This window comes from Engraulis encrasicolus, chromosome 4, assembly GCF_034702125.1.
Source record: "Engraulis encrasicolus isolate BLACKSEA-1 chromosome 4, IST_EnEncr_1.0, whole genome shotgun sequence".
Taxonomy (NCBI): domain Eukaryota; kingdom Metazoa; phylum Chordata; class Actinopteri; order Clupeiformes; family Engraulidae; genus Engraulis; species Engraulis encrasicolus.
The window spans coordinates 44820367-44843883 of NC_085860.1; the positions used below are offsets into that span (position 1 = coordinate 44820367).

General features: G+C 45.9%; 1 protein-coding gene across 1 annotated transcript in view; it reads right to left on the reverse strand.

The window, feature by feature from the left end:
- cntn1a (contactin 1a) overlaps positions 1 to 23517 on the reverse strand; it is a 112577-nt gene that overhangs the window by 51081 nt on the left and 37979 nt on the right. Inside the window, exons 2-3 of the mRNA XM_063197501.1 lie at positions 10571 to 10742; positions 6494 to 6532 (exon numbers count right to left, since the gene is read on the reverse strand). Of these exons, the coding sequence (XP_063053571.1) occupies positions 6494 to 6532; positions 10571 to 10634 (103 nt within the window). The 5' untranslated portion in view covers positions 10635 to 10742. The remainder of the gene's footprint in view (positions 1 to 6493; positions 6533 to 10570; positions 10743 to 23517) is intronic.

A 23517-nucleotide genomic window follows, 5' to 3' on the forward strand; every position in this document is an offset into this window, starting at 1 on the left:
ATTACTGGGTCATAATCCTTGGCTCTCATGGATGGCTGCCTTCTTATGAAAGAGAGTTGGAAAGATCACCAACGTTTCATCTAAGTGTGTGTGTGTGTGTGTGTGTATGTGTGTGTGTGTGTGTATGTGTGTGTGTGTGTGTGTGTGTGTGTGTGTGTGTGTGTGTGTGTGTGTGTGTGTGTGTGTGTGTGTGTGTGTGTGTGTGTGTGTGTGTGTGTGTGTGTGTGTGTGTGTGTGTGTGAGAGAGAGAGATCATGACTAAGCACACCCACCCACACAAAGATATACCTGTACGCGTGTGTGTGTGTGTGTGTGTGTGTGTGTGTGTGTGTGTGTGTGTGTGTGTGTGTGTGTGTGTGTGTGTGTGTGTGTGTGTGTGTGTGTGTGTGTGTGTCTGTGTGTGTGTGTGCGGACGTGTGTAAAGGTGACTGTATCTCCAGGATGACGGAGCAGGGCCATCTGTGAGCCGTGGGCTTTGAGTGCGTACTGTAGCCTCCGCTGTGCCTATACCACGCACAATCTGCCTTTGGAGGGGGGATACGGATGCTCTTTGGCACCTTCTCCGGCACGGCACAAACCCAAACGCAATGCACCAGCACACACGCACAGACACACACACACACACACACACACGCACAGACACACACACACACACACACACACACAAGGTCTCAGGTAACACGCACTAGATAGAACCATTTCCTGTCAACAAGACTTTGTAAAATGTGAAATCGAGCTGTCTCCAATTTACTCACACTTTTTAAAAATTGAACATTGTGTCTGTTATTTCTCAAATTCCTTCCCGCCCCCCTCCCCCTCCCTGAGAGAATGACAAGTCAGGTCTCCATAAAGCACCAAAGCCTCTCCACCCTCAGCCCCGTGGAGCTCATCCCCCAGGCTAGCTGTGCTGCCAAGAAAGGGGATAGATGGCTGGGGGAGCATATGATCCAATAAGCCCAATTGGCAAGGGGATTGATTGGTTGCTTTAGGGGGGGTTGACCGTTGGCTGACTATTTCAGAAAACAGGCCGCCATTTCAGCAATACTTTGCAACTTGAAACAGGGCTTCCGACAACATAAGATTCAAGAATCTTAAAAGTGGTCAGTTGTCCCCAGGCCCAGGGAAAAGGGAGGCCCAGAATTGGATCCTCATTACACTGTATGTATAGGATCGGGGGGGCCTTTCATATGATGTTGTCGTGAGCCGAGTCACACAGGTGTGACCTCCCTGTCCAGGAGAGGAGCATGTCTGGATGCTAATTAAGGACTAGGATTCTCTGACATGCCAACAAAGCCATCGAAGGGGGAAAATCAATCAATAAATAAACCCAACACACCTATCGAAGGAAAACAAATAGATGGAATATCAATTAGCCAGCAAAGCCATCGAAGGAAAAAATAAATAAATAAACATTTAAAAAATGAAATAAATAAGCAAACAAACACACCCAATCGAAGGCGAAATAAATAAATAAGAAAAGCAGACACTTCCAATTTATGCTGCCTGCCTGGAATATCAATGAGCCAATGGTTTCGCAAACGACCGTCTCGAAAGCTAATTAGTCACAGAAATATGACCTCACAGAGCGACAGACAGCGGCAGCATATCTGCATGATTCTGATTCAAAAAAACTAAATCTGCATATATGTGTGTGTAGACACACACTTTACTGGCTCATGGCCAAGAAATGGCCCCAACACTGTTTCACCGTCTTATCTTGGCTTCAAAGTGTCTCCTGCTTTCACCTTGGCGAGCCTTTTGGTTTTTTTTTTTGAAGGAGAGGGGCAATTAAAGCGATGGGTGGAAATGTGGTGTAATTACGCTACGAGCAAGCGAGCCTGTCCGTCAATCATCAGTTGTCGTGACAGAAAGGCAGCCTACCATAGACCGAGCTAGCCGAATAAACATGCTTAAGTGCTACGGCTTCAGGAAGGGAAACTGTTTCAATATTATGACCCATCTTTAAAAGGTCAGCAGCCCTGATTTATGTGGACCTCGGCCAGTTTCAAAATGAGCTCCAACGGTATGACAGATTGCTTTGGACATTGACATAGCCAGTAATATATTTATACAACATTCATCTACACACACACGCATACACACAAGCACGCAAGCATGCACACGCACAGACACGCTCAGACACGCACAGACACGCACACACACACACACACACACACACACACACACACACACACACACACACACACAAACATATACACACACACACACACACACACATACACACACACACACGCATACAAGTAGACAGGTACACATAGAGTGAGTGAGACAGAGACAGAGACAGAGACAGTGAGAGGGAGAGAGAGAAAGACACACACACACACACGCACACGCACAAGCACACACACACACCTCCAGACAAACACACATACCTCCAGACAAACACATACACACATTGACCCCCTTTTCCCAGTAAGATCCACTCTCTCCTACTTCATCCACCCCTCTGTCTGTCCACCCAGCCACACTCCGCCCACCCATCCCTCCATCCCTCCATCCCTCTATCCCTCTGCCCATCCATCCATCCATCCCTCTGCCCATTCATCCATCCATCCATCCACCCACACACCAGACACAATCTCTCCTCCAGTGTGTCCTTTAAAGTACATGATCCGTTGTAGAGTGTACGCATGCAGTCAGATGTAGAGGCCTAACCCGGCCTGACAGGCAGATAGCCTTGCATATACACCACACTACAGAGCCCCCTAGCCCAGAACAGACAGCCTTGCATATACACCACACTACAGAGCCCCCTAGCCCAGAACAGACAGCCTTGCATATACACCACACTACAGAGCCCCCTAGCCCAGAGCAGACAGCCTTGCATATACACCACACTACAGAGCCCCCTAGCCCAGAGCAGATAGCCTTGCATATACACCACACTACAGAGCCCCCTAGCCCAGAGCAGACAGCCTTGCATATACACCACACTACAGAGCCCCCTAGCCCAGAGCAGACAGATAGCCTTGCATATACACCACACTACAGAGCCCCCTAGCCCAGAACAGACAGCCTTGCATATACACCACACTACAGAGCCCCCTAGCCCAGAGCGGTAGTAGCGGCAGCAGCAGCAGTAGCAGGGGCAGCAGTAGCAGTAACAGGGGCAGCAGCAGCAGCAGCAGTAGCAGAGGCAGCAGCAGGGGCAGCAGCAGCAGGGGCAGCAGCAGCAGGGGCAGCAGGGGCAGCAGTAGCAGCAGCAGCAGCAGTAGCAGGGGCAGCAGTAGCAGGGGCAGCAGCAGCAGGGGCAGCAGTAGCAGTAGCAGTAGCAGCAGCAGCAGCAGGGGCAGTAGCAGCAGGGGCAGCAGGGGCAGCCGGGCCACCGGAGCATCTCACAGGACAGAGCAGGAGACAGCAAACAGGGCAGCAGCCCTAGCCTGATTATCATCGACTTTCAAATCTCATACCGAGATTCTGGTCTGACCAAGAACATAACGAATAACGTTTCCAAACGGCCTGGTTAGCCCGCCTCCATTGGTTTGCTACTGGTCGAGGCCAGAAAAGGCTGTGTCAAAGTTTAAACCAAACACTTTCTTAGTCCCAATAAAACGCCTCTGCTTAAGCCACGTCACTGCCTTGAACATGCCTCTACCCGGCCATTGGAGCTGCTCAAAGTTGATTGCTTCCCAGCAAAGTGGGCGGAGTTCCCAATCTCTCCGGATCTCAGAAGGATATTGCATTGCTCTTGACCTACACACCAACACACCAAACAGGGCAAAGGTGACAAGAGCGGATGGGAGGAATTGAATAGAAATGTATAGAAAAGAAATAATGACTGGTGGCAAAAGTGATTAGGACATCAACACTGTCAAAATAGAAGTTCAACCTTGCCGTTTCTGACCAAATTGAAGTTAAACTTCACTTAACGTTATGGTAATGAGCTATGATACGGTTCTGAGGCAAACGATTGGAATTTGGTCCGTTCATGCAGTTGCTCTCGGCCATGGGTGCACTGACTGACACAGTGCCGTTGTTGGCTAGATGCACGGTGCTGCTGCTGCTGCTTCTGCTGCTGCTGCTGCTGACAAGAGTGGCAGAGATGCAGTCACTCCTTTAACGAGGTCCTGATGAAGACTAATGCATGTACCATAGAAGTGCTACACTGTGAAAGACTAATCAATCTGGATGGATGAGTGCTTTGGAGGAGTGTGTGTGTGTGTGTGTGTGTGTGTGTGTGTGTGTGTGTGTGTGTGTGTGTGTGTGTGTGTGTGTGTGTGTGTGTGTGTGTGTGTGTGTGTGTGTGTGTGTGTGTGTGTGTGTGTGTGTGTGTGTGTGTCAAGAGCAGTATGTGTGTATGTGTGTGTGTACGTGTGTGTCAAGAGCAATGTGTGTGTGTGTATGCGAGTGAGTGTGTGTGTATGTTTACGTAAGTGTTTGTGAGTCAAGAGCAGTGCACGTGTGTGCGTGCGCGCCTGCATGTGTGCATATCAGTATGTGTGTTTAAGTGAGTGAGCTTAAGAGGGATGGTACTGGCACAGAGCGAGAGCGGTGCCATGCTCCGTAGTCCATAATGAACGCCGGTCAAGTGCACGCATTTCGCGATCGTGCTGCTGATCAAAGGCTGTCTGGAAGAAGCTGGCGTTTGAATGTAAATACGCCTCCTCACGGGGGCCTTTGATGTTAAATGAAGAGTTGTGGGGGGATTGAGACAAAGTGGAAGGGGTGAATGGGGGGGGTGTTGTGGTGTGGTGTGGTGTGGTGGGCTGCGTTTCGGCACAAAAGCAACCAGACTTCTGATCCCGGCTGCCTTGCCGATCCTCAGATGAAACGAATGCGGAGCTGAATACTCAATAGGAGCGCCCCGTCCGAGTCAGCCTTCCTAGCCCTTACGAAAATCGACCATGGTAAACCATGATTTCATGATTTTTTTTAGCATGGTTCGGCATGGTTTTTGGTTTGACTATGGTTTAACTATATAATTAACCAGGGTTTTACTCTGAAAACTAACCATGGTTTTACGACGGTTTATAATAATTCATATATTAATCCATAAATTACACGTAGCTACTGCTTTTCTTATCCAACGCACATATTGGTGACAGTCCTTGGAGCAATGTGGAGTTAGGTGCTATGCTAAAGGACACTTCAGTCATGGATGGAGGTGTAGGGAGAGGTAAGGGTGGGATTCAAACCTGCAACTCGGTGATCTTCAGTCCAACTCTCTAATCAAACACCATAGCTCCCATAAACCATAGACACAAACCATGCTCAAATCAACATGAAAACCATGAATAACCATGATCCATGGTCCTCTCTGCAGTCCTCTCTGCAGCATCTCTCCACTTTTTACAACCTCACCAAGGTCCTCAGAGGCAGCCACGCCGCTCGCCACAGACCAATCTGTTTACTTGACCATAATTCAAATGTAGTTTACAATCACTGCTCCGGTTTCCCTGCGAGTCGTCCCCTGTGGGATTGCAATGTCCTTGGAGTTGGCATTAATCATGAATGGCACACGCTCGCTCATTTGCCTGGGGCCATCTATGAATATGGAGACCGCTCTCCCCATGGCAGGTACTAAAAGCCTGACTACACTCAAATACACACATACGCATGCATGCACGCATGCACACACACTTATGTTCTCTCTCTCTCTCTCTCTCTCTCTCTCTCTCTCTCTCTCTCTCTCTCTCTCTCTCTCTCTCTCTCTCTCTCTCTCTCTCTCTCTCTCTCTCTCTCTCTCTCTCTCTCACACACACACACACACACACACACACACACACACACACACACACACACACACACACACACACACACACACACACACACACCTTTGGTAGAGCCAGACGCCCAAACCCACCCTCACACATACCCACATACCCACATACACATCCATCCCCTCCACAAACGCAACCCATTAAACCACTGTGTCTGACTGCATATTTTTTTTTTAACTTCTGAGTGATGACCATTAATCTTTCAGAGGCACACACAACCCCGGTACACACAGAGTAAACGCTTTAGACGATTAGTGCTCATGCATATTGCATGCATAACTCAGGAGTGGTTGACCGATTTGGATTTTGTGTAAAGTGAGATCAGCAGTAAAAGGCCAATAGTTACACGCTGCCCAGAGTCAGGCAAGGACCAACAGAGTTGTTCTCAACCTTTTTTGAACAAACGCCATCTTGTCCACATCATAAGCCTCCCAACGCCCCGTTGACCAATACCCCCTCCCCTTAATATTGAAAAATAAAATGGACTAATGCCTCCCAATGGCAACTAAGCACCGCCCCCTCTCAGCTGTATCCTTCTCAACGCCCCCCTCGGGTACAGTCCCCAATGACAAACAGTGGACTAACAGTCCAATGGACGCACAACACAATGAGGTAGAAACCCGAAGCAGATAAACAGAATAGCATATAAACAGTAAATGCTAAGATGATTGATACGCAAACAAATATGCCCAAGGTCATTCAGCTTATAAATAAAGTGTTATATGCATGAGTAAGCCGTCACCGGTACTTACCACCAAAGATGTCTGGTACCTCGCTGTAAAAAGATGAATCTGTAAAAAGAAAAGAGATTGGGAGATTTAGAGAAACTGAGCAAGTGGGTTGTTTACCTCACCACAGTTCAGCAAAACTAATTAAGCATACATTTAGTTTATATGCGTTAGTTGACACACCAATTATAATGTTGGTGCTTGTTGGTGCTTTAATTACAATGTCATAAGACATTAATCAAACATAAATTACATTCATTTATAAAAGTTGTTGGCGCATTCATTTCAATGTCTTTCAACAATGCCATATCATAAGGGGGTGGACAGGAGTGGAAATTTGAACAAGCATAATGTTAGGGTAATATATCATCCGGTGTAGTATATTTCCCAAAGGCGTACAATGACATTTAGTTGCATAATAAACTATGATTGATCTGCATTTATATACAGACCACAGTCACAGCACGTGGATCTGAAATTAAAGTTATAAAGCCTGTGCTGTCCCACTTTCCACTTTATATACGTCTATAAACCTAAATGTGAACATATGTAACATATAAATGTAATTGAAGGAGGGATTGAATGATGCCCTGTCTTCTTCCATTGTGTCACATTGTTCCGGAACCCTCTGCTTAGTGGGCCATTGGCCACTGATGCTACAGTGCAGTGCAGTGAAGAGTCCACCCTCAGGCACTGACCTATATAGTGTCTTATATTATAAATACCCATCATACCTTGCAAGATAGTACTGCATGATAGAGTCATCTACACTAGTAATCTTGCTTTGGAGCAAGTATAGTTTGCAGAGTTAATTCTTGACGTAGACACTTATAGTACAACCAACTAGAATCATTGAATTTTACACAACAATTTTACAACAAGTTGAGTTAACAGTGGGGAAAATCACTGTGTATAACGTTTAAACCAAAAATGTGATAAAAGGACTGTGCTGCTGTGCATAATATAAAATCAGAAATATACAGGTATTCACAATACCCCGCTGTCACTGAATTCCACATTTGAGATGAAGTAATGTTGCATAAAATTAGCTGTGGCCTTGATGGCACAATGATTTAATGCCAGAGAAGTGAAAAAAAAAATACTGAAGAGCCCTATGCATAATACATAAGCCGAGAATATACCACCAAGAACGTAAAATGTTCTATCAGGATGATAATACTCCTTCACTATATGCTGTGTGGAGTGTCAGGTTCGCTGTATTCCACTAATGACATTAAACAACGTAGCATAAAATTAAACTCTTGGGCTTGATAGGGGAGGGTAGCGGCGGCTTCCTGGAAAGCTGTGACTGTCTAATGATGATGTTCTCTGCTGTTGTCAGGGGCATCGAGATGTATATTGTGCTTACACTGATACTACTGCATACATCTGCCAATGTATATGCATACATGTACACTAGGTCACGGATAAATATACAGTACACTGTAGAGCCTCTGACGCACTGTCATTTCATTGTGTACTAGAAAAGGCATCCATAAAGCTAATGATAAGGTGAGGACTTTGTACACAGTATTAAATGCAGTGTTCATTCAACAGAGTGCTCTGTGACCAAATACACTCTAGAAGATGTCAAATCGACTCTCTAAGTGTTGAATAGACATTACAGAATTCGCTGTGTGCTGTGACGTGCCCATCTTGAAGTGTGTCTGCTATCATTACTCATGCAGGACCTGGGATGTTGTAATACTACAGGTATACACATTAATCTATAGTGAAGAATTGCGTTACTTTGGCATCTGTAATACTTCTGTACCTACCTACCTACCTACGAGCCCTATCTCACGCCTTTCGTAAAGTCTTCACGAAAATAATAGAGTAATTTTCGTGGTGCATTCACGTTATTGGCCGCCTTTCGTAAAGTCTTCACGAAAATAATAGATTAATTTTCACACTTGAATTGCCCCACTGCTGCTATGGTTATCCAAACGTCTTCAGGGGCGGGGAGGGGGTGCTGACAGAACACTGCTGATACACTCGGGACTCACTAATTCGACGCCCTTTCGGTACTTACGCCTTATGTCCCCTAAACCTAAACCTAAACCTAAACCTAACCCTAACCTTAACCCTACTTAACCCTAAACCTAAACCTAACCCTAACCCTAACCTTAACCCTAACCTTGACCCTAAACCTAACCCTAAATTGCTTGTTTGAAATGTTTGATTACCATGTGGCAACAGTCGGGCAATTCAAGTGAATAGGCAGCGTGAAAATTAATCTATTATTTTCGTGAAGACTTTACGAAAGGCGGGCAATAACGTGAATGCACCACGAAAATTAAGCTATTTTTTTCGTGAATACTTCACGAAATGAGTGAGATACGGTTGGTCTACGCACGCACGCATGTACACACACTAGGTATCATGCAACATATTCCAAAGATTCAATTTTTGGGGCCCATCAAATGATACATCTACGGTACAAGGACCTGAAGCATGGACACAAGATTATTCACCATGGCAACTAATAGGGGGAAACAAAGAAGTGGTACCTATCCAAAGGTACTCTGGCCCACGCAATAAACATCACAGCATCCAAACCATCCAAATATCTGCGGAGCATCTTGGCAAATGAAAAGTATTCTGTGCCAGCCAGACCTCGTTTGCATCTAAATTACTGCCAAAATAATGCTCTTTTCTAGACACAAATCAAGCTTTTAAGGTTAAGCCCTCCACTTAAAAGTCATCAGCTCATAAAATCTGAATGGGCATTGTGTGTGTGTGTGTGTGTGTGTGTGTGTGTGTGTGTGTGTGTGTGTGTGTGTGCGTGCGTGCGTGCGTGCGTGCGTGCGTGCGTGCGTGCGTGCGTGCGTGTGTGTGCGTGTGTGGCATGACGGTGCTTCTTTCCCCCTGAATGGGGAATGGAGACGCTTTAATCTAACCACAGATAGAGGTAATACTCCTGCCTTTCAATCGGGCTCGGACAGATCAATTTCTGAGATGTCCTTTATCTCCCTCTCCCTCTTCCCTCCCCTCCACCCTCTCTCCTCATCCTCCACTTTTTTGTTGTCGTCCTCTGGCAGCTTGCCAGAGAAAGAGAGAGTGTATGCTCTCTCGGAAAAAAAGGGATATGAAATTGGCTTTGATAATCAGGCCGATTGGTTTCTTTTATAGACTACTGTGCATGCGGACGCACACAGATAGGGATACAGAGATCGAGAGCGGAGGCAGTTATTCCAATCTTGATGCAATTAACTTTGACTCCCCGACACCCATGCCAACCCGCTGCGATAAGAGAGGCAGAGGGAGGTGGGGGGTAAAGGGGAGAGGAAGAAGAGGGAGGTGGAGGTGGAGGGCGGAGGGTGGAGGGTGGTGGCGTAATACTCAGAAGAGGAGGCAAACGCAGAGAGGGTAGACGAGAGCAGAGGAGAGGAGAGGAGAGGAGAGGAGAGGAGAGGAGAGGAGAGGAGAGGAGAGAATATAGAGGCGAAAATAGAGGAGAGGACAGAGAAAATATAAGAGAGGAGAGGAAAGGAGTGCAGAGGAGTGCAGAGGAGAGGAGAGGAGAGGAGAGGATATAGAGGCGAAAATAGAGGAGAGGAGAGGACAGAGAAAATATAAGAGAGGAGAGGAAAGGAGTGCAGAGGAGTGCAGAGGAGAGGAGAGGAGAGGAGAGGAGAGGACAGGAGATGAGAGGAGAGGAGAGGAGAGGACAGGACAGGACAGGACAGGAGAGGGGAGAGGGGAGAGGAGAGGAGAGGAGAGGAGAGGAGGAGAGGAGAGGAGAGGACAGGAGAGGAGAGAGGAGAGGACGGGAGAGGACAGGACAGGAGAGGAGAGGAGAGGAGAAGAGAGGAGAGGAGAGGAGAGGAGAGGAGAGGAGAGGAGAGGAGAGGAGAGGACAGGACAGGAGAGGACAGGACAGGAGAGGACAGGAGAGGAGAGGGGGATAGAGGAGAGGAGAGGAGAGGAGAGGACAGGACAGGACAGGACAGGACAGGACAGGACAGGACAGGACAGGACAGGACAGGACAGGAGAGGAGAGGAGAGGAGAGGAGAGGAGAGGAGAGGAGAGGAGAGCGGGATGGGGGATGGGGGATGGGGGATGGGGGATGGGGGATGTGGAGGCGGTGTAACACTCACAAGAGGAGGCGAGCAGCGTCTGAGAGGAGAGGGCGAGCAGCAGGAGCAGAGCGAGGCACTGCATGCTGGTCTGTCATGAAACCTCCAGTCGAAGTCAGCAGAGGAGAGGAGAGCGGGGGGAGCCAGGAGTCAGGAGTCAGAGTGGCATGGGCAGCAGGTACTGCTGGATTCCCTGCAAAGCAAAATAGAAGAGCAGGGAAAGAGAGAACGCAACAGTGTAAGTCATCTAGTGTACACGTAAGTCATCTGTTTTGAGTTTGAGTTTTTGAGATGAAATCCCAAAAGGGAGGGGGAGAGAGAGAGAGAGAGAGAGAGAGAGAGAGAGAGAGAGAGAGAGAGAGAGAGAGAGAGAGAGAGAGAGAGAGAGAGAGAAAGAAACACAGTCGGAGACATCTAGACAGAGAGCAACCTTGTTAGCCATCTGATGATGTTCAGTGCTGCACTGTAATTCAGTTTTATAACTACATGCTTCAACAAAAACGCAGAGGCCAGAAAAACAGGAAATCTGCTTTCCATCTGCTTGTGGCAGGGGACTTCACACAAGACTGTCCTCTTTCATCCCTGTCACTGAGCCACTCATTGTCCCTTAATAACTCACAATTATTCTGCTTTCTGCAAAACCCGCCCACACGCCTGTTCAAACGAATCTGTTGTCTGGGGTATCAGATACAGCATAGTTTCTAAATGCAAAATAACACAGTGTAACAGGTGCCAGACAAATGTCATGTGTTTAACCCTGTCACTCGCCTTTGTTATTGATGTTCATATTAGACAACAGAAACATTTTTAACCCCTTAAGATGCGGCTTTATACATTTGTTGTTACCAGTATGGTAATGACCAAGTCGTGGTGCATTACTAAAGGGCCTGTGTTGTGTCATAGTATTGTAGTGCTATGGTAGTTACATTTCAATGACTATTACAGCGTGCCACTGGAGGTACGGCGCGCATTAAGGGGATATTTTGCCTTTGTTTTTGACAGGACAGTGGAGGAGAGACAGGAAATGAGTGAGGAGAGAGAGACTGGGAAGGACAGCAAATGATCCGGGCCGGAATCGAACCCGGGTCGCCGGCGCATTAACCCAGTGCCCTACCGTTAGGCCACGACAGGGCCGGAACATTTTTGTTTTGTATTATTGACATTATTTACACCATTATTTATCATTTACACCAGCATCTGCTGTACATAGACTTTGAATTAGACTTCCGATATGTCTAGAAAATGCCAAGATAAATGCCATGTGTGTAAAAGACAGGAGGGAAGGGGGATGCAAACCTGCCAGATGTACAGTATATGTCAGTCTGATAAATCATCCATACTGTGGATGTGGCCCTACAGGCAGCAGTATATGGCATGGAGAGCAGAGCTCGCACCATGCTGGCATGAGATGGCTAACTGACTGACAAGCCATCACCGCGACTGGGCATGGCTGGGAGTGGGAACTGGGAGATGCAAGACACGATGAATTGGCCTAGGAGGAGTGAGTGTGTGTGTGTGTGTGTGTGTGTGTGTGTGTGTGTGTGTGTGTGTGTGTGTGTGTGTGTGTGTGTGTATGTGTGTGTGTGTGTGTGTGTGTGTGTGTGTGTGTTGTGTGTGTGTGTGTGTGTGTGTGTGTGTGTGTGTGTGTGTGTGTGTGCATGTGTGTGTGTGTGTGTGTGTGTGTGTGTGTGAGTGTGAGTGTGTGAGTCTGTGAGTCTGTGTGTGTGTGAGAGAGAGAGAGAGAGAGAGAGAGAGAGAGAGAGAGAGTAAGGAGAGGGAAATGGAGAGAGGGCAAGAGTACTGTAAAAGATAGGGTGGCACGCATCACCAGGCTGTGGGGACAGATGAAGCCAATGTGACAAGGAACAGCTGTCTCCTAGAAGAAGTGTGCGTGTAGTCCAAACACACAGACACCCACACACGGGTGACAATGTAGCATCCACCACCTGCTGCACTGCACAAATGACTGGTCCCATTCAGACACAGACACTAGACACTAGACACACTACACACTGGCAGAGCGAGAGGCAGAGGGTGGGCCAAATGCCGTGTAGTTAGAGATGATTGGACAAACTGCTACACCATAAATATACATGAAAAATACATTTAGCAGTATTTCCTGAAGAACGTTAGTCCGTAATCATAAATTAATGTTTGTAATGGAGGGCCTACGTTGTGCAGAAATTACATGTGCAATAAAACATCTACCATCTTTCATGGACCTATGAAAGTGGCAGGACAGGTGCTTATTGTCAAGGTGGCCACCTTAGTTATGAATTGCTAACATTGATTTAGGATGGCTACTGTTACAAATATAATTCAGATGAAAATAAGATGGGCCAAAGAGACCAGCAGTCCTCAATAACATGAAAACACAATTTAGACTATTATTCACCCCTTAAAAACTCATTTTAGTAACTTCTGGCATCCTCACTATGCTCCCTGAATCTTATTTTTTTAGTATGATGCAATTGTTTCATGGGTTGCAGCACCAGTTAGAGTTGTTGAGTTTGGTGAAGTTGTTATTAGTTCATATTTTGGACCATATGGCCAAAATCATTTCCAAACACATTTCCTCACAACTGTTGAAAATGAAACACGCACAACAAGCACATTCACACAGGCAAAGAAATACACTCAAAGTCACACACACAAGCCCAGATACTGTACTTTACACAGAGGGCCACACACACACACACGCATAATATGCAACCAAAGTTTGTACAGTACATATACATGCACACACGCAGAGAGAGAGAGAGAGAGAGAGAGAGAGAGAGAGAGAGAGAGAGAGAGAGAGAGAGAGAGAGAGAGAGAGAGAGAGAGAGAGAGAGAGAGAGAGAGAGCACAGACACACAAGCACAGACGCGTATACACACCCACCCATACAGGCACAGACACACACACACACACACACACACACACACACACACACACACACACACACACACACACACACACACACACACACACACACACACACACACACACACACACACACACACACACTGGCATGAATGAATGGACATACAAAAGCAAGTCTGAACACATGGATGCACATCAGTGAACATTCACACACCCGAACATTCACACACCCACACACAGACAGACATGGACACATGGAGAGTGAAAAACATGCAGACATAGACAAAAACATGGATGTATGACAGAAACATAGATAAACAGTGTGTTTGAAGACACATTCATGGTCAACAGTCCATCTCATATCAAATGTATACTGTGCATGTAAATTTGATAAATTAATAAATATCAGAACTTCATAAAAACAAGCACTCAGCAGGAAGCCTACAGCCCGCCTGGCGTAATGTCTGGAAAAGGGGGGGGAGACGAAGAAGAATAGGAAAGAAGAGAAACACAGAGGGGTTTTCATCCACACGCTGATGGTATCCTAGCAACCCTTCTCAAAAGCAGCAGTTGTGTTTTTTCAAGCGCTTTTGTGACTGGGGAGCAAAAAAGAAGAAAAAAAAGACGAGAAAACTAAAAAGATACAATTTTTCGTGTCTCGGAGGGAGCATTGTTGGGCCGATACCATGGCAAGAGCAGATCTGAGGTCATTCCACTAACAATTACGTCAGTTGTCCTTGCAAACGAGCCCAGCCCTCAATCTGCATCACGGCTGTGTTGTTTCCAGAATATTCCCTCATTAACATGCATATATGAATAGAGGGACTTGCCAGCCTTAAAAATAGGACTTCAGTGGATCATTTCAGAATTCCAAACTGCTTTTACGATGAGCTTCATATAAAAGCCAAAACGCATTCAGAGGCTCTTAGTGGGGGATTTGGGAGCCCAAATATGCATGGCAAAGAGGGATAAAAAAAAATGGCTTTTATATTCTGATAATGGTCTTACAACAAGCTGCCTGCGCATATAGACCCCAAAGTCTGTGTGTGCTCACTCAATATTTACTCTTCTACTCTACTTGGGTGTCTGTGGCCCTCCGCACGTGAACAGCATAAAACATGGCAGATTAAATACTAATAATTCCTAATCCCAACGGGCAATAAACACTGTGAATATCCGTCCATGTCCACAGATGTAGCCCTGATTCCCAAATGGCCATACTCCCAAATAGGTCCTCTTTAGCGGCTCCTATGAATTTCATGGTCAGCTACCTCTCTATCTTCCGTGCTCTGCTAAGCATTCAGTAATACTGACCCCCTTTCTCCTCCCCTCCGCCCCCCCCCCTTTCATGATGCACCCCTTCCATTTCCAGACCATCTCCAAGAAGCCCCTACCCATGCTGTTGTCCACACACACGCGCACGCATGCACGCACGCATGCACGCACGCATGCACACACACACACACTTTTTTTCTCCATTGAAAAACACACCCCCTACCTCCTACCACCACCACCCTTCGGCCTTTAGCCCCCAATAATAGGCCTGCATTTAGATGAGCTTGTCATCTCACATCAGCATCCAATTCAATGACGAATATGGGGGGCATCCAACCACCGTAGGAAGAGGAAAGGGGTGTACGTAAGGGTCGTGTGGATGGAGGAAGATCTGGCATATACTGTAAGACCCATATCCACCCTTACTCTTATAGCCAAACAACCCCACCCTACCCCACCCTTCCTGCACCCACTCCACCCCACCCATTGGCAGCCACTGCTTATCTAATAGTGAGTCAAAGCAACCTCCAGGGGGCCAACCAAGAAGAGGGGGTTTAGGATGGAGGGTTGGGGGTTGGGGGTATGGGGAGGCGGGCGATACTTTTCCATCTGTCTTCATCAGAGAGGGACTGTAAGGATTGAGTAACTCTGTGCTATCCTGACTCAGTGTGTGGGAGGCTGTCAAGAATTGGTGAGAGAGAGAGAGAGAGAGAGAGAGAGAGAGAGAGAGAGAGAGAGAGAGAGAGAGAGAGAGAGAGAGAGAGAGAGAGAGAGAGAAGAAGCAGAAGCAGAAGCAGAAGAAGAAGAAGAAGAAGAAGAAGAAGAAGAAGAAGAAGAAGAAGAAGAAGAAGAAGAAGAAGAAGAAGAAGAAGAAGAAGAAGAAGAAACACTGCTGTGTACACTAAGACTCCAGAGTTACAGGAATGTGTGGTGGTGAATCACACTGTACTGTATGTATCTCCAGTGGAACTTAGGGTTTCGATTAGCAGAGGCCCGTGGGTGTCTTTTGGCTCGCGGTTGTGTGTGTACGTGTGTGTATGAGAGAGAGAGAGAGAGAGAGACAGAGAGAGAGAGAGAGAGAGAGAGAGAGAGAGAGAGAGAGGGAGAGAGAGAGAGAGAGAGAGAGAGAGAGAGAGACAGAGAGACAGAGAGACAGAGAGATAGAACAAATCAGCATGCATAAAGAAAGAATACTGTATGTCCAGGGATCTGGAAAAACCAACATTTATAAATACACTCTTCTTGTGCCACAGACACACAACATAACCAAATAATGATAGCTGTTTTCAGATGTCAAAAGCTGATTGATATTGTGGTAAAGATAGGACTGCAATGTTCCAAAGCTGTTTTATGAGAAGGAAATTGAATGAAATAGTTTGAAATCCAGGTCCACACGTTTCCAACACTCTGGCTGACTAAGAAATGAGGTTCTACTGTCCAGAACGCTCTGAACTCCTCCTTGGACACCTACTCACATTACGCAATATAGCATACATACTGTAGAAGTGATTGCTTATCATTACCCATGGTCCACTCAGACAAATCTAAAGAAAGATGTACCAGTAGTATGTCCATGTTTGGCCATGTTTTGCAGGTTCATCCAGTTCACTAGGCTACAGAACACGAAGAGCAATCTAAATGCTGCTACCTTGCACCCTGACAGATATTACAGAACTGGTCATATAGGCTACAGTATATAATATAACTCAGCATTTTTGTGTTGTGGGAAATGCACACCCTTCCTGTGGTCCAAATAGCTGAGTCTGAGTATAAAACGTCCATCAGACTGATATCACATACTTCAGCTAATGAGTGCAATTGAAACTGCAAAACAACTATGCCAAGATGCAACAACAACAGCCCAGCCTTATGGATATTTAATACATCCCCGTCATATACAGGAATCAAACCATTTTCATTGAGAAAACAACACACAAACACACACACACACACACACACACACACACACACACACACACACACACACACACACACACACAGAGACACAGAGACACACAGACACACACACACACACACACACACACACACACACACACACACACACACACACACACACACACACACACACACACACACACACACACACACACACACACACACAGACACGCACACGCACACGCACATGCACACGCACACGATAAGCTCTAGTAAATTACAGTATGTATGGACTGTCCTGTATATGCCTGTGCTTCATTGCGCAACAATGAGCGCCCATTATGAACAACACGACTGGGCTGGGCTGGGCTGGACTGGGCTGGGGCCTGGCTCATGTCACTCACAGTACAGGGAAGAATGGGAAGACACAGAGCCTGGCCTGGCCTGTCAATGATGTCATTCTCTAGTCTCTCACTACACTAGACAGACAGACAAACAGACAGGCAGGCAGGCTGGCAAGTCACACTGTAATCTTCACAACAGCCATCGCTGCTTGTCACCCTCACGTAATCTTGTCACGATGACACTGGAGTCATGGAAACGCAGGGACGGGTCACCGAGGCCATGACCTGGGCTCACTCCACGCAGACACACTCGCAGGCACGTCACACGGACGCATGTCACACACACACACACACGCACACACGCATGCACGCACACACACAGGCACGCACGCACACACACACAGGCACGCACGCACACACACACACACACACGCATGCACGCACACACACAGGCACGCACGCACACATGCACGCACACACACAGGCACGCACGCACACACACACACACACACACAGTCACAGTCACACACACAGACACACACACACGCACGCACACACACACACAAACAGACACACACGCACGCACGCACGCACGCACGCACATGTGGGCACCTGACAAGCACACACACACACAAATGAATTCCACTCTCTGGCCCCTGCAGGTACAGCAAACACAGACACAGAGACACAGAGACACAGAGACACAGACACAGACACACACACACACACACGGAGTAAATCTATTCCACTCTCCAGCCCCCTATTACATGTTTAATGCAGGTACATGCATGCTTCCAGCGGTTCATAGCTATGTTCAATCACAATGAAATTACCTTTCAGACTCACCGTGGGCGTCTGACAACCGCGTCGCCATGGGTTATAAATATTTTGTTTGCAGTGACTGGCCTTTGTTCGATCAGTTGCTGGACGAGACACTTGTGACCAGGATGTGATTTGTAAGGGATGGGGGATGGGAGGGCTATGCCCCCCACCTTCTGGTATTTCCATACCATTATCTCTGGACATCCGCACTTAGGGTTTCTGAGCAAACACTCTCAGCAAATATTACATTACTGTTAATGTTGTAATATTTTGGTGTGGGAACTTAGTTACTTAGGACAGAACTGTAGGTAAAACAGAGTCATGTTAAAAATAACATGAGACAAGTTCGGAGCAATATACAGTATCATCTTACATTACAGCATGTCTTACATCATACTGTATTAATGGAATGAGGAAACCGTAGCAACTACAGCACATAATTGCTGGTAAAATAACAGCTGTCCAATCCTTCCTGTATTCTGTCTGTTCTGTTTGTTTTCGTGTTTGTTTGTTTGACAAATTACACCCTGCGCAGTAAAATATCTGGTGTTCATTCAACACTTAAAGGGGTATACACGGATCCATTGACTTTCACTAGCTTAGCGACATATTACCTCTTTTAACTTGTCTTAAAGCAAGACAACGCTTAACATGAAAAATAAGACACTTTACCACCTTTATAAACCCTGGCCAACGATTTTAACTGTATTAAGCCCCAAAATAGTGGAACCAAATACCGTACACTCTAGAAAATGTTAAATCGTCAATGAGAATGATAACTGGTACACTGTACTAGGATATCTTCTTGCATGTTTGGTGCGGTTTCAAGGCGAGCGCCATCATCACATCATAAAATTGTGCAGTCATGGCCATAACTTGGAGCTGGCAGTGTTGGATCGAGTCCATCATAGACAGCATTCAACCTTTTGACCCCCAGTAAAACACCTACGCTCCCTCTGCTCCGCGGAACCTTTTCATGCTACTGTAGCCTTCCTTCCCACCGCTATCAGTGCACTTACAATTGAAACCATGCTGCTTAGCTTCATCTTCAGCAAACAAAGGCAATGATAACACAGAGCAACACTCATCTGATAAACAGACATACAGTAAATATACCAGCTCACTGACCTTTCTATTCACAAATCCCCAGCTATGAGATACTGATAGTAAAGCCCAATATTAAAGACACTATAAATCTCTTTTTCCACTCCAATGGAAGAGTAATAACTTATGTCAGGAGGTCAGGTACTTGCAATCCAAACCGGCAATGCTCCCTGCACAATTTAGATGGCGTTTAGATAGGCTTAATGTGAAGCTGTATAGCACACAAACGGTGGTGAGCGAGAGGTGGGAGGGAGAAACACCATATGCGTCAGGGCTCTTTTTTTGCTGCAGTTTGGCTGCACTTTTGCTGCTTCACATTTCACTCCTTTTGGTTCATGGGGTGCCAAATGTCCCTTTCCTGCTCAGGGCCCTTACTAATGAGTTTTTTAATGATTAGTAAGCGTAAACAGTAACATCACCCTGATTCCTTGTAGTAGATACTGGGAAGCCAGGACGGATACATAACCCAAACGCACGCATACAGTACAGCACACACAAAATAAGATTAAACCTCTCCAGGCATCAACATCACCAGAATTATTTTATCACATGACAGGATTAGAATAAATCCCGCATTTGAAGGGGCAGATTAATTTGAACCAGAACACTTTTAACACAATCACAAAACAGGTAACATGCATTATATTTAATCGGCTTATGGATGTGTGGGCCATTGCAGCATTTCTGTGTGAGCAGACTGTATGAACACAAAAACAGCTTGGACTGGAGCTATGGCCGTGCATGGATTCCCCCTCAGCACTTTGTAGTTAAGGCGGCCTTCTGGACAACAAACCTCCCACACTGACTACAGTAGGTCCTGTGAAAACATCAAGGTTTTGTATTGCAAACTGCTATACATCTAAATGTTTGTTTTAACCTGACTGTGCGAACCTAGCTGCGCACAGCTCAACCTCTGATTTTTGGAAACCGCTGTCGGTCAAAAAAATAGCACACGTGGTTGGCTGCCAGTGTCTTGTTCCTCATAAAATCATCATGTTTACAAACATTGCGAACCCATGTACAGTGCCTCCCAAAAGTCTACACACCCCTGTTCAAATTCCAGGTTTTTGTCATGTAAAAAAATGACTGAAAGATAAATAATTTCACAACTTTTCCCACTTAAATCTAAACTATTATCCTGCACAATGCAGTTGAAAAACAAACCCAAAGCTTTAAAGGGAAAGAATAGAAAATAAAAAACTTGAATTAACATGGTTGCATAAATATGCACACCCTTGAACTAATACCTTGTTGCAGCACCTTTCCTTCTATTACAGTACTCAGTTTTTTTTTAGTAAGACTCTATCAGCATGGCAAACGTTGATGTGACAATTTTTTCCACTTATCTTTGCAAAAGCACTCCAAATCTGACAGATTGCAAATGCATCTCATCTGCACAGTCCTTCTCAGATCGCCCAACAGATGTTCCGTGTCATACATGTCTGAACTCTGTCTGGGCCATTCCAAAACCTCAATCTTATTCTAATGAAGCCATTTTTGTTGATTTTTGGCATGTGTCTGAGGTAATTGTCGTTCTGAATGATTAAGTTCATCTGCATCATCACCTTTCTAACAGGGGGCAGAAGGTTTTGTGCCACTACAATGGCCCCTGTGGAACTGTTCATAATTCCTGCCTCCCTGACTTAAGCCCCAGTTACAGCAGAAGAACAACAGTCACATAGCATGATGCTGCCACCACCATGCTTCACTTTACGCATGGCGTTACCTTGGCAATGTAGTGTTGTTTTTGTGCCAAACATACCTCTTGGAATTATGTCCAAAATGTTCGACCTCGGTTTCACCTGACCATAACATATCTTCTCACATGCATTTGGGAGATTACAGAAGTATTTTTTGCTAGATTTACTCCACCAAGAGATTGAACTTGGTCATAATTCCAAAGGGTATATTTGGCACAAAACATCACCCCAATAACACCATACCTAACATGAAGTATGGTGGTGGCAGCATTGTTCTTTTGTGCTGTTTTTCTTCAGCTGTAACTGGGGCCTTCATTATGGAGGAGAGAATTATGAAAATGTCCACAGGGGCCGTGGTAGTGGCACAAAACCTTCGGCCCCCTGGAAGAAAGGTGAAGATGCAGAGGAACTAAACTTTCAGAACGACAATTTCTCCAAGCACACGCCTAAGTCTACAAAAAGAATGGCTTCACCAGAATAATATTGAGGTTTTGGAATGGCCCAGACAAGCCAAAGGTGCTGCAACTAAGTATTAATTTAAGGGTGTGTATATTTATGCAACCATGTTAATTGAAGTTTTTTATTTTCTATTGTTTCCATTTAAAGCTTTATGCTTGCTTCTCAATTACATTGTACAGGTTAATAGTTTAGATTGAAGGTGGAAAAAGCTGTGAATTTATTTGTCTTTCGGTCATTTTTTTACATCACAAAAACCTGACATTTGAAGAGGGGTGTGTAGACTTTTTGAAGCCACTGTATATTTGCTTCAAAAAAAAAAAAACCCTCGTAAGTCACACCATTCACCAGTGGACCACCTTACTATTCTTTAAAACATTTTTTTAACCGTATTACTTACTTACTTTTACTTAGGCTATGTACTACACTACTACAACATTACACAGAGCCTTTAGTAAGACATTATGACTTGGTCATTGCCATGTTGACAACAAACTTATACCAGGGGCTGTGTCTTAACACAATAAGCTATTTATTTCCCGAGGGTCATATCATATTTCATACAAAACTGCACAATATAGCCTTTCCAATCAGAAACGTCATGCCTTTGATACCACCTAACCCCCCCATCCACTACGACTAGCAAACATTCTGCAGAGAAAAAAATGCCATGCGAAGACAACAAGACAGGGTGGAGTTCGTTGATGCTACAATCACTAAGATCTTACTGCGGATGCAGCCCATTACTTGTATAGTCCCATCCCTGCATCCTTAATGGGTACCTTAAAGTACAGACAGTTACGACGCCTTTATGTCTGCATAAAAGCATTCTGAGACTTTAAGAGCCATGAGTGAGTGAGAGTGAGATTCAAGGCAATTGAAGGCATAAAAGTGGCATAAAAGAGCTGTTGTGCTAATGTCCACCCACTGCAATCTGAAAGGTAGGCACGTTAGAGTGCCCTACTTATTAGGGGTATAAGAGCACAGGATCAAGTAGCACAGCCATTCTTTAAGGTGGCGGTGACACTTTTAGGGGATGAGGTCACGTGGTCACAAAAGTGTGCCCTGTGCAGGGGGACCATCACAAGGGGGACCACCTCCAAGTCCTCAATGGAATGTACACATACCGGCAGCCATCTTAAATCAGAGCCATTGTTTACCGCTCAAACGAGCCATTTGTGGGGCACAGAAGCACTCTTCTTCACAGCAGGAAGTACTGAGAGGCACTTTTAAACAGTAGCACTAAAGTGGAAAAAAATAAACTCGCTGGACAGGGGAGGAGTGCCAAGCTAATGTTGATGATGGCAGTGGAGCAGCAGTAACAAACACAACCCTCCCCCCCTCCCCAACCCCCCTGCTGAGTTCACTCTAGTGCACGAGGTCGACCCATGAAACCCCTGCCACCACCACCACCACCATCACCACCCCTGCTACCATCGACCTGCACCTCTCAGCCCCACCGCCTCACTGTAAAGACGGGCGGGAGTAATCTCTTAAGCCCCCACCACTACTACTGAACCATCACATCACTTGCCTGGCTGCAGGCCAGACCTTGAGATTCATGTATGCACCTCAACAAGGGCACGGGCTGTTGTGGGGATGTGTACGGGAGAGAATGGTTGGAAGGGGGGAGGGAGGCAGGGGAAGACCTTGCAGAATCATCACTGACAGCATTATTATTACTTTACCATGGAGGACGCAGCAGGCACTTTAATTTATGGGCAATGCCCCGATGGCTTTTCAAAAGTGCCGATTTGAGCTGAGGGCTTGGGGACTGAAACTGAGAAGATTAAAAAAAGGGCCTGAGTAACTGAGAAGCAAATTGTTTCTGCCACCTGAAGTGTGTGTGTGTGTGTGTGTGTGTGTGTGTGTGTGTGTGTGTGTGTGTGTGTGTGTGTGTGTGTGTGTGTGTGTGTGTGTGTGTGTGTCTGTGTGTGTGTCTGTGTGTGTGTCTGTGTGTGTGTGTGTGTCTGTGTGTGTGCGTGCATGTGTGCATGCATGCATGCGTGCGTGTGAGTGTGTGTGAGGGCGTGTGTCTGACTGTAAGCCCAATACCAAACAGGGAAGGATCCAGAATATTAAACAATGCTTAATTAATATGGATGATGTTCTGGAACTCCGCCATGGAGAGAACCTTTGGTGCGTTCCGCTACTCGCTGATACTAAATCAATGGCTTAAGGTTCTCTATCTCTCTCTCTCTCTCTCTCTCTCTCTCTCTCTCTCTCTCTCTCTCTCTCTCTCTCTCTCTCTCTCTCTTTCTCTCATCTGCTTCTCTCATGGTTTTTCAAGGGTGTTAAAGCCTGAAGGTGACTCCAGGAGTACCATTGTACCATTAACTAAACAGATTTGCCACGGAAACCCTTTTCTTGATAATTGTGAATAAAGACCATGTTTAAAATCCCAACATTATGGCAGAATTGTAAAGCCTATTTCTCAAAAGGGGGAAAAAGAAACATTTGACTGCCCTGTGATGTGTCTTATCGCGTTTCCAATGTGTGATAGCAC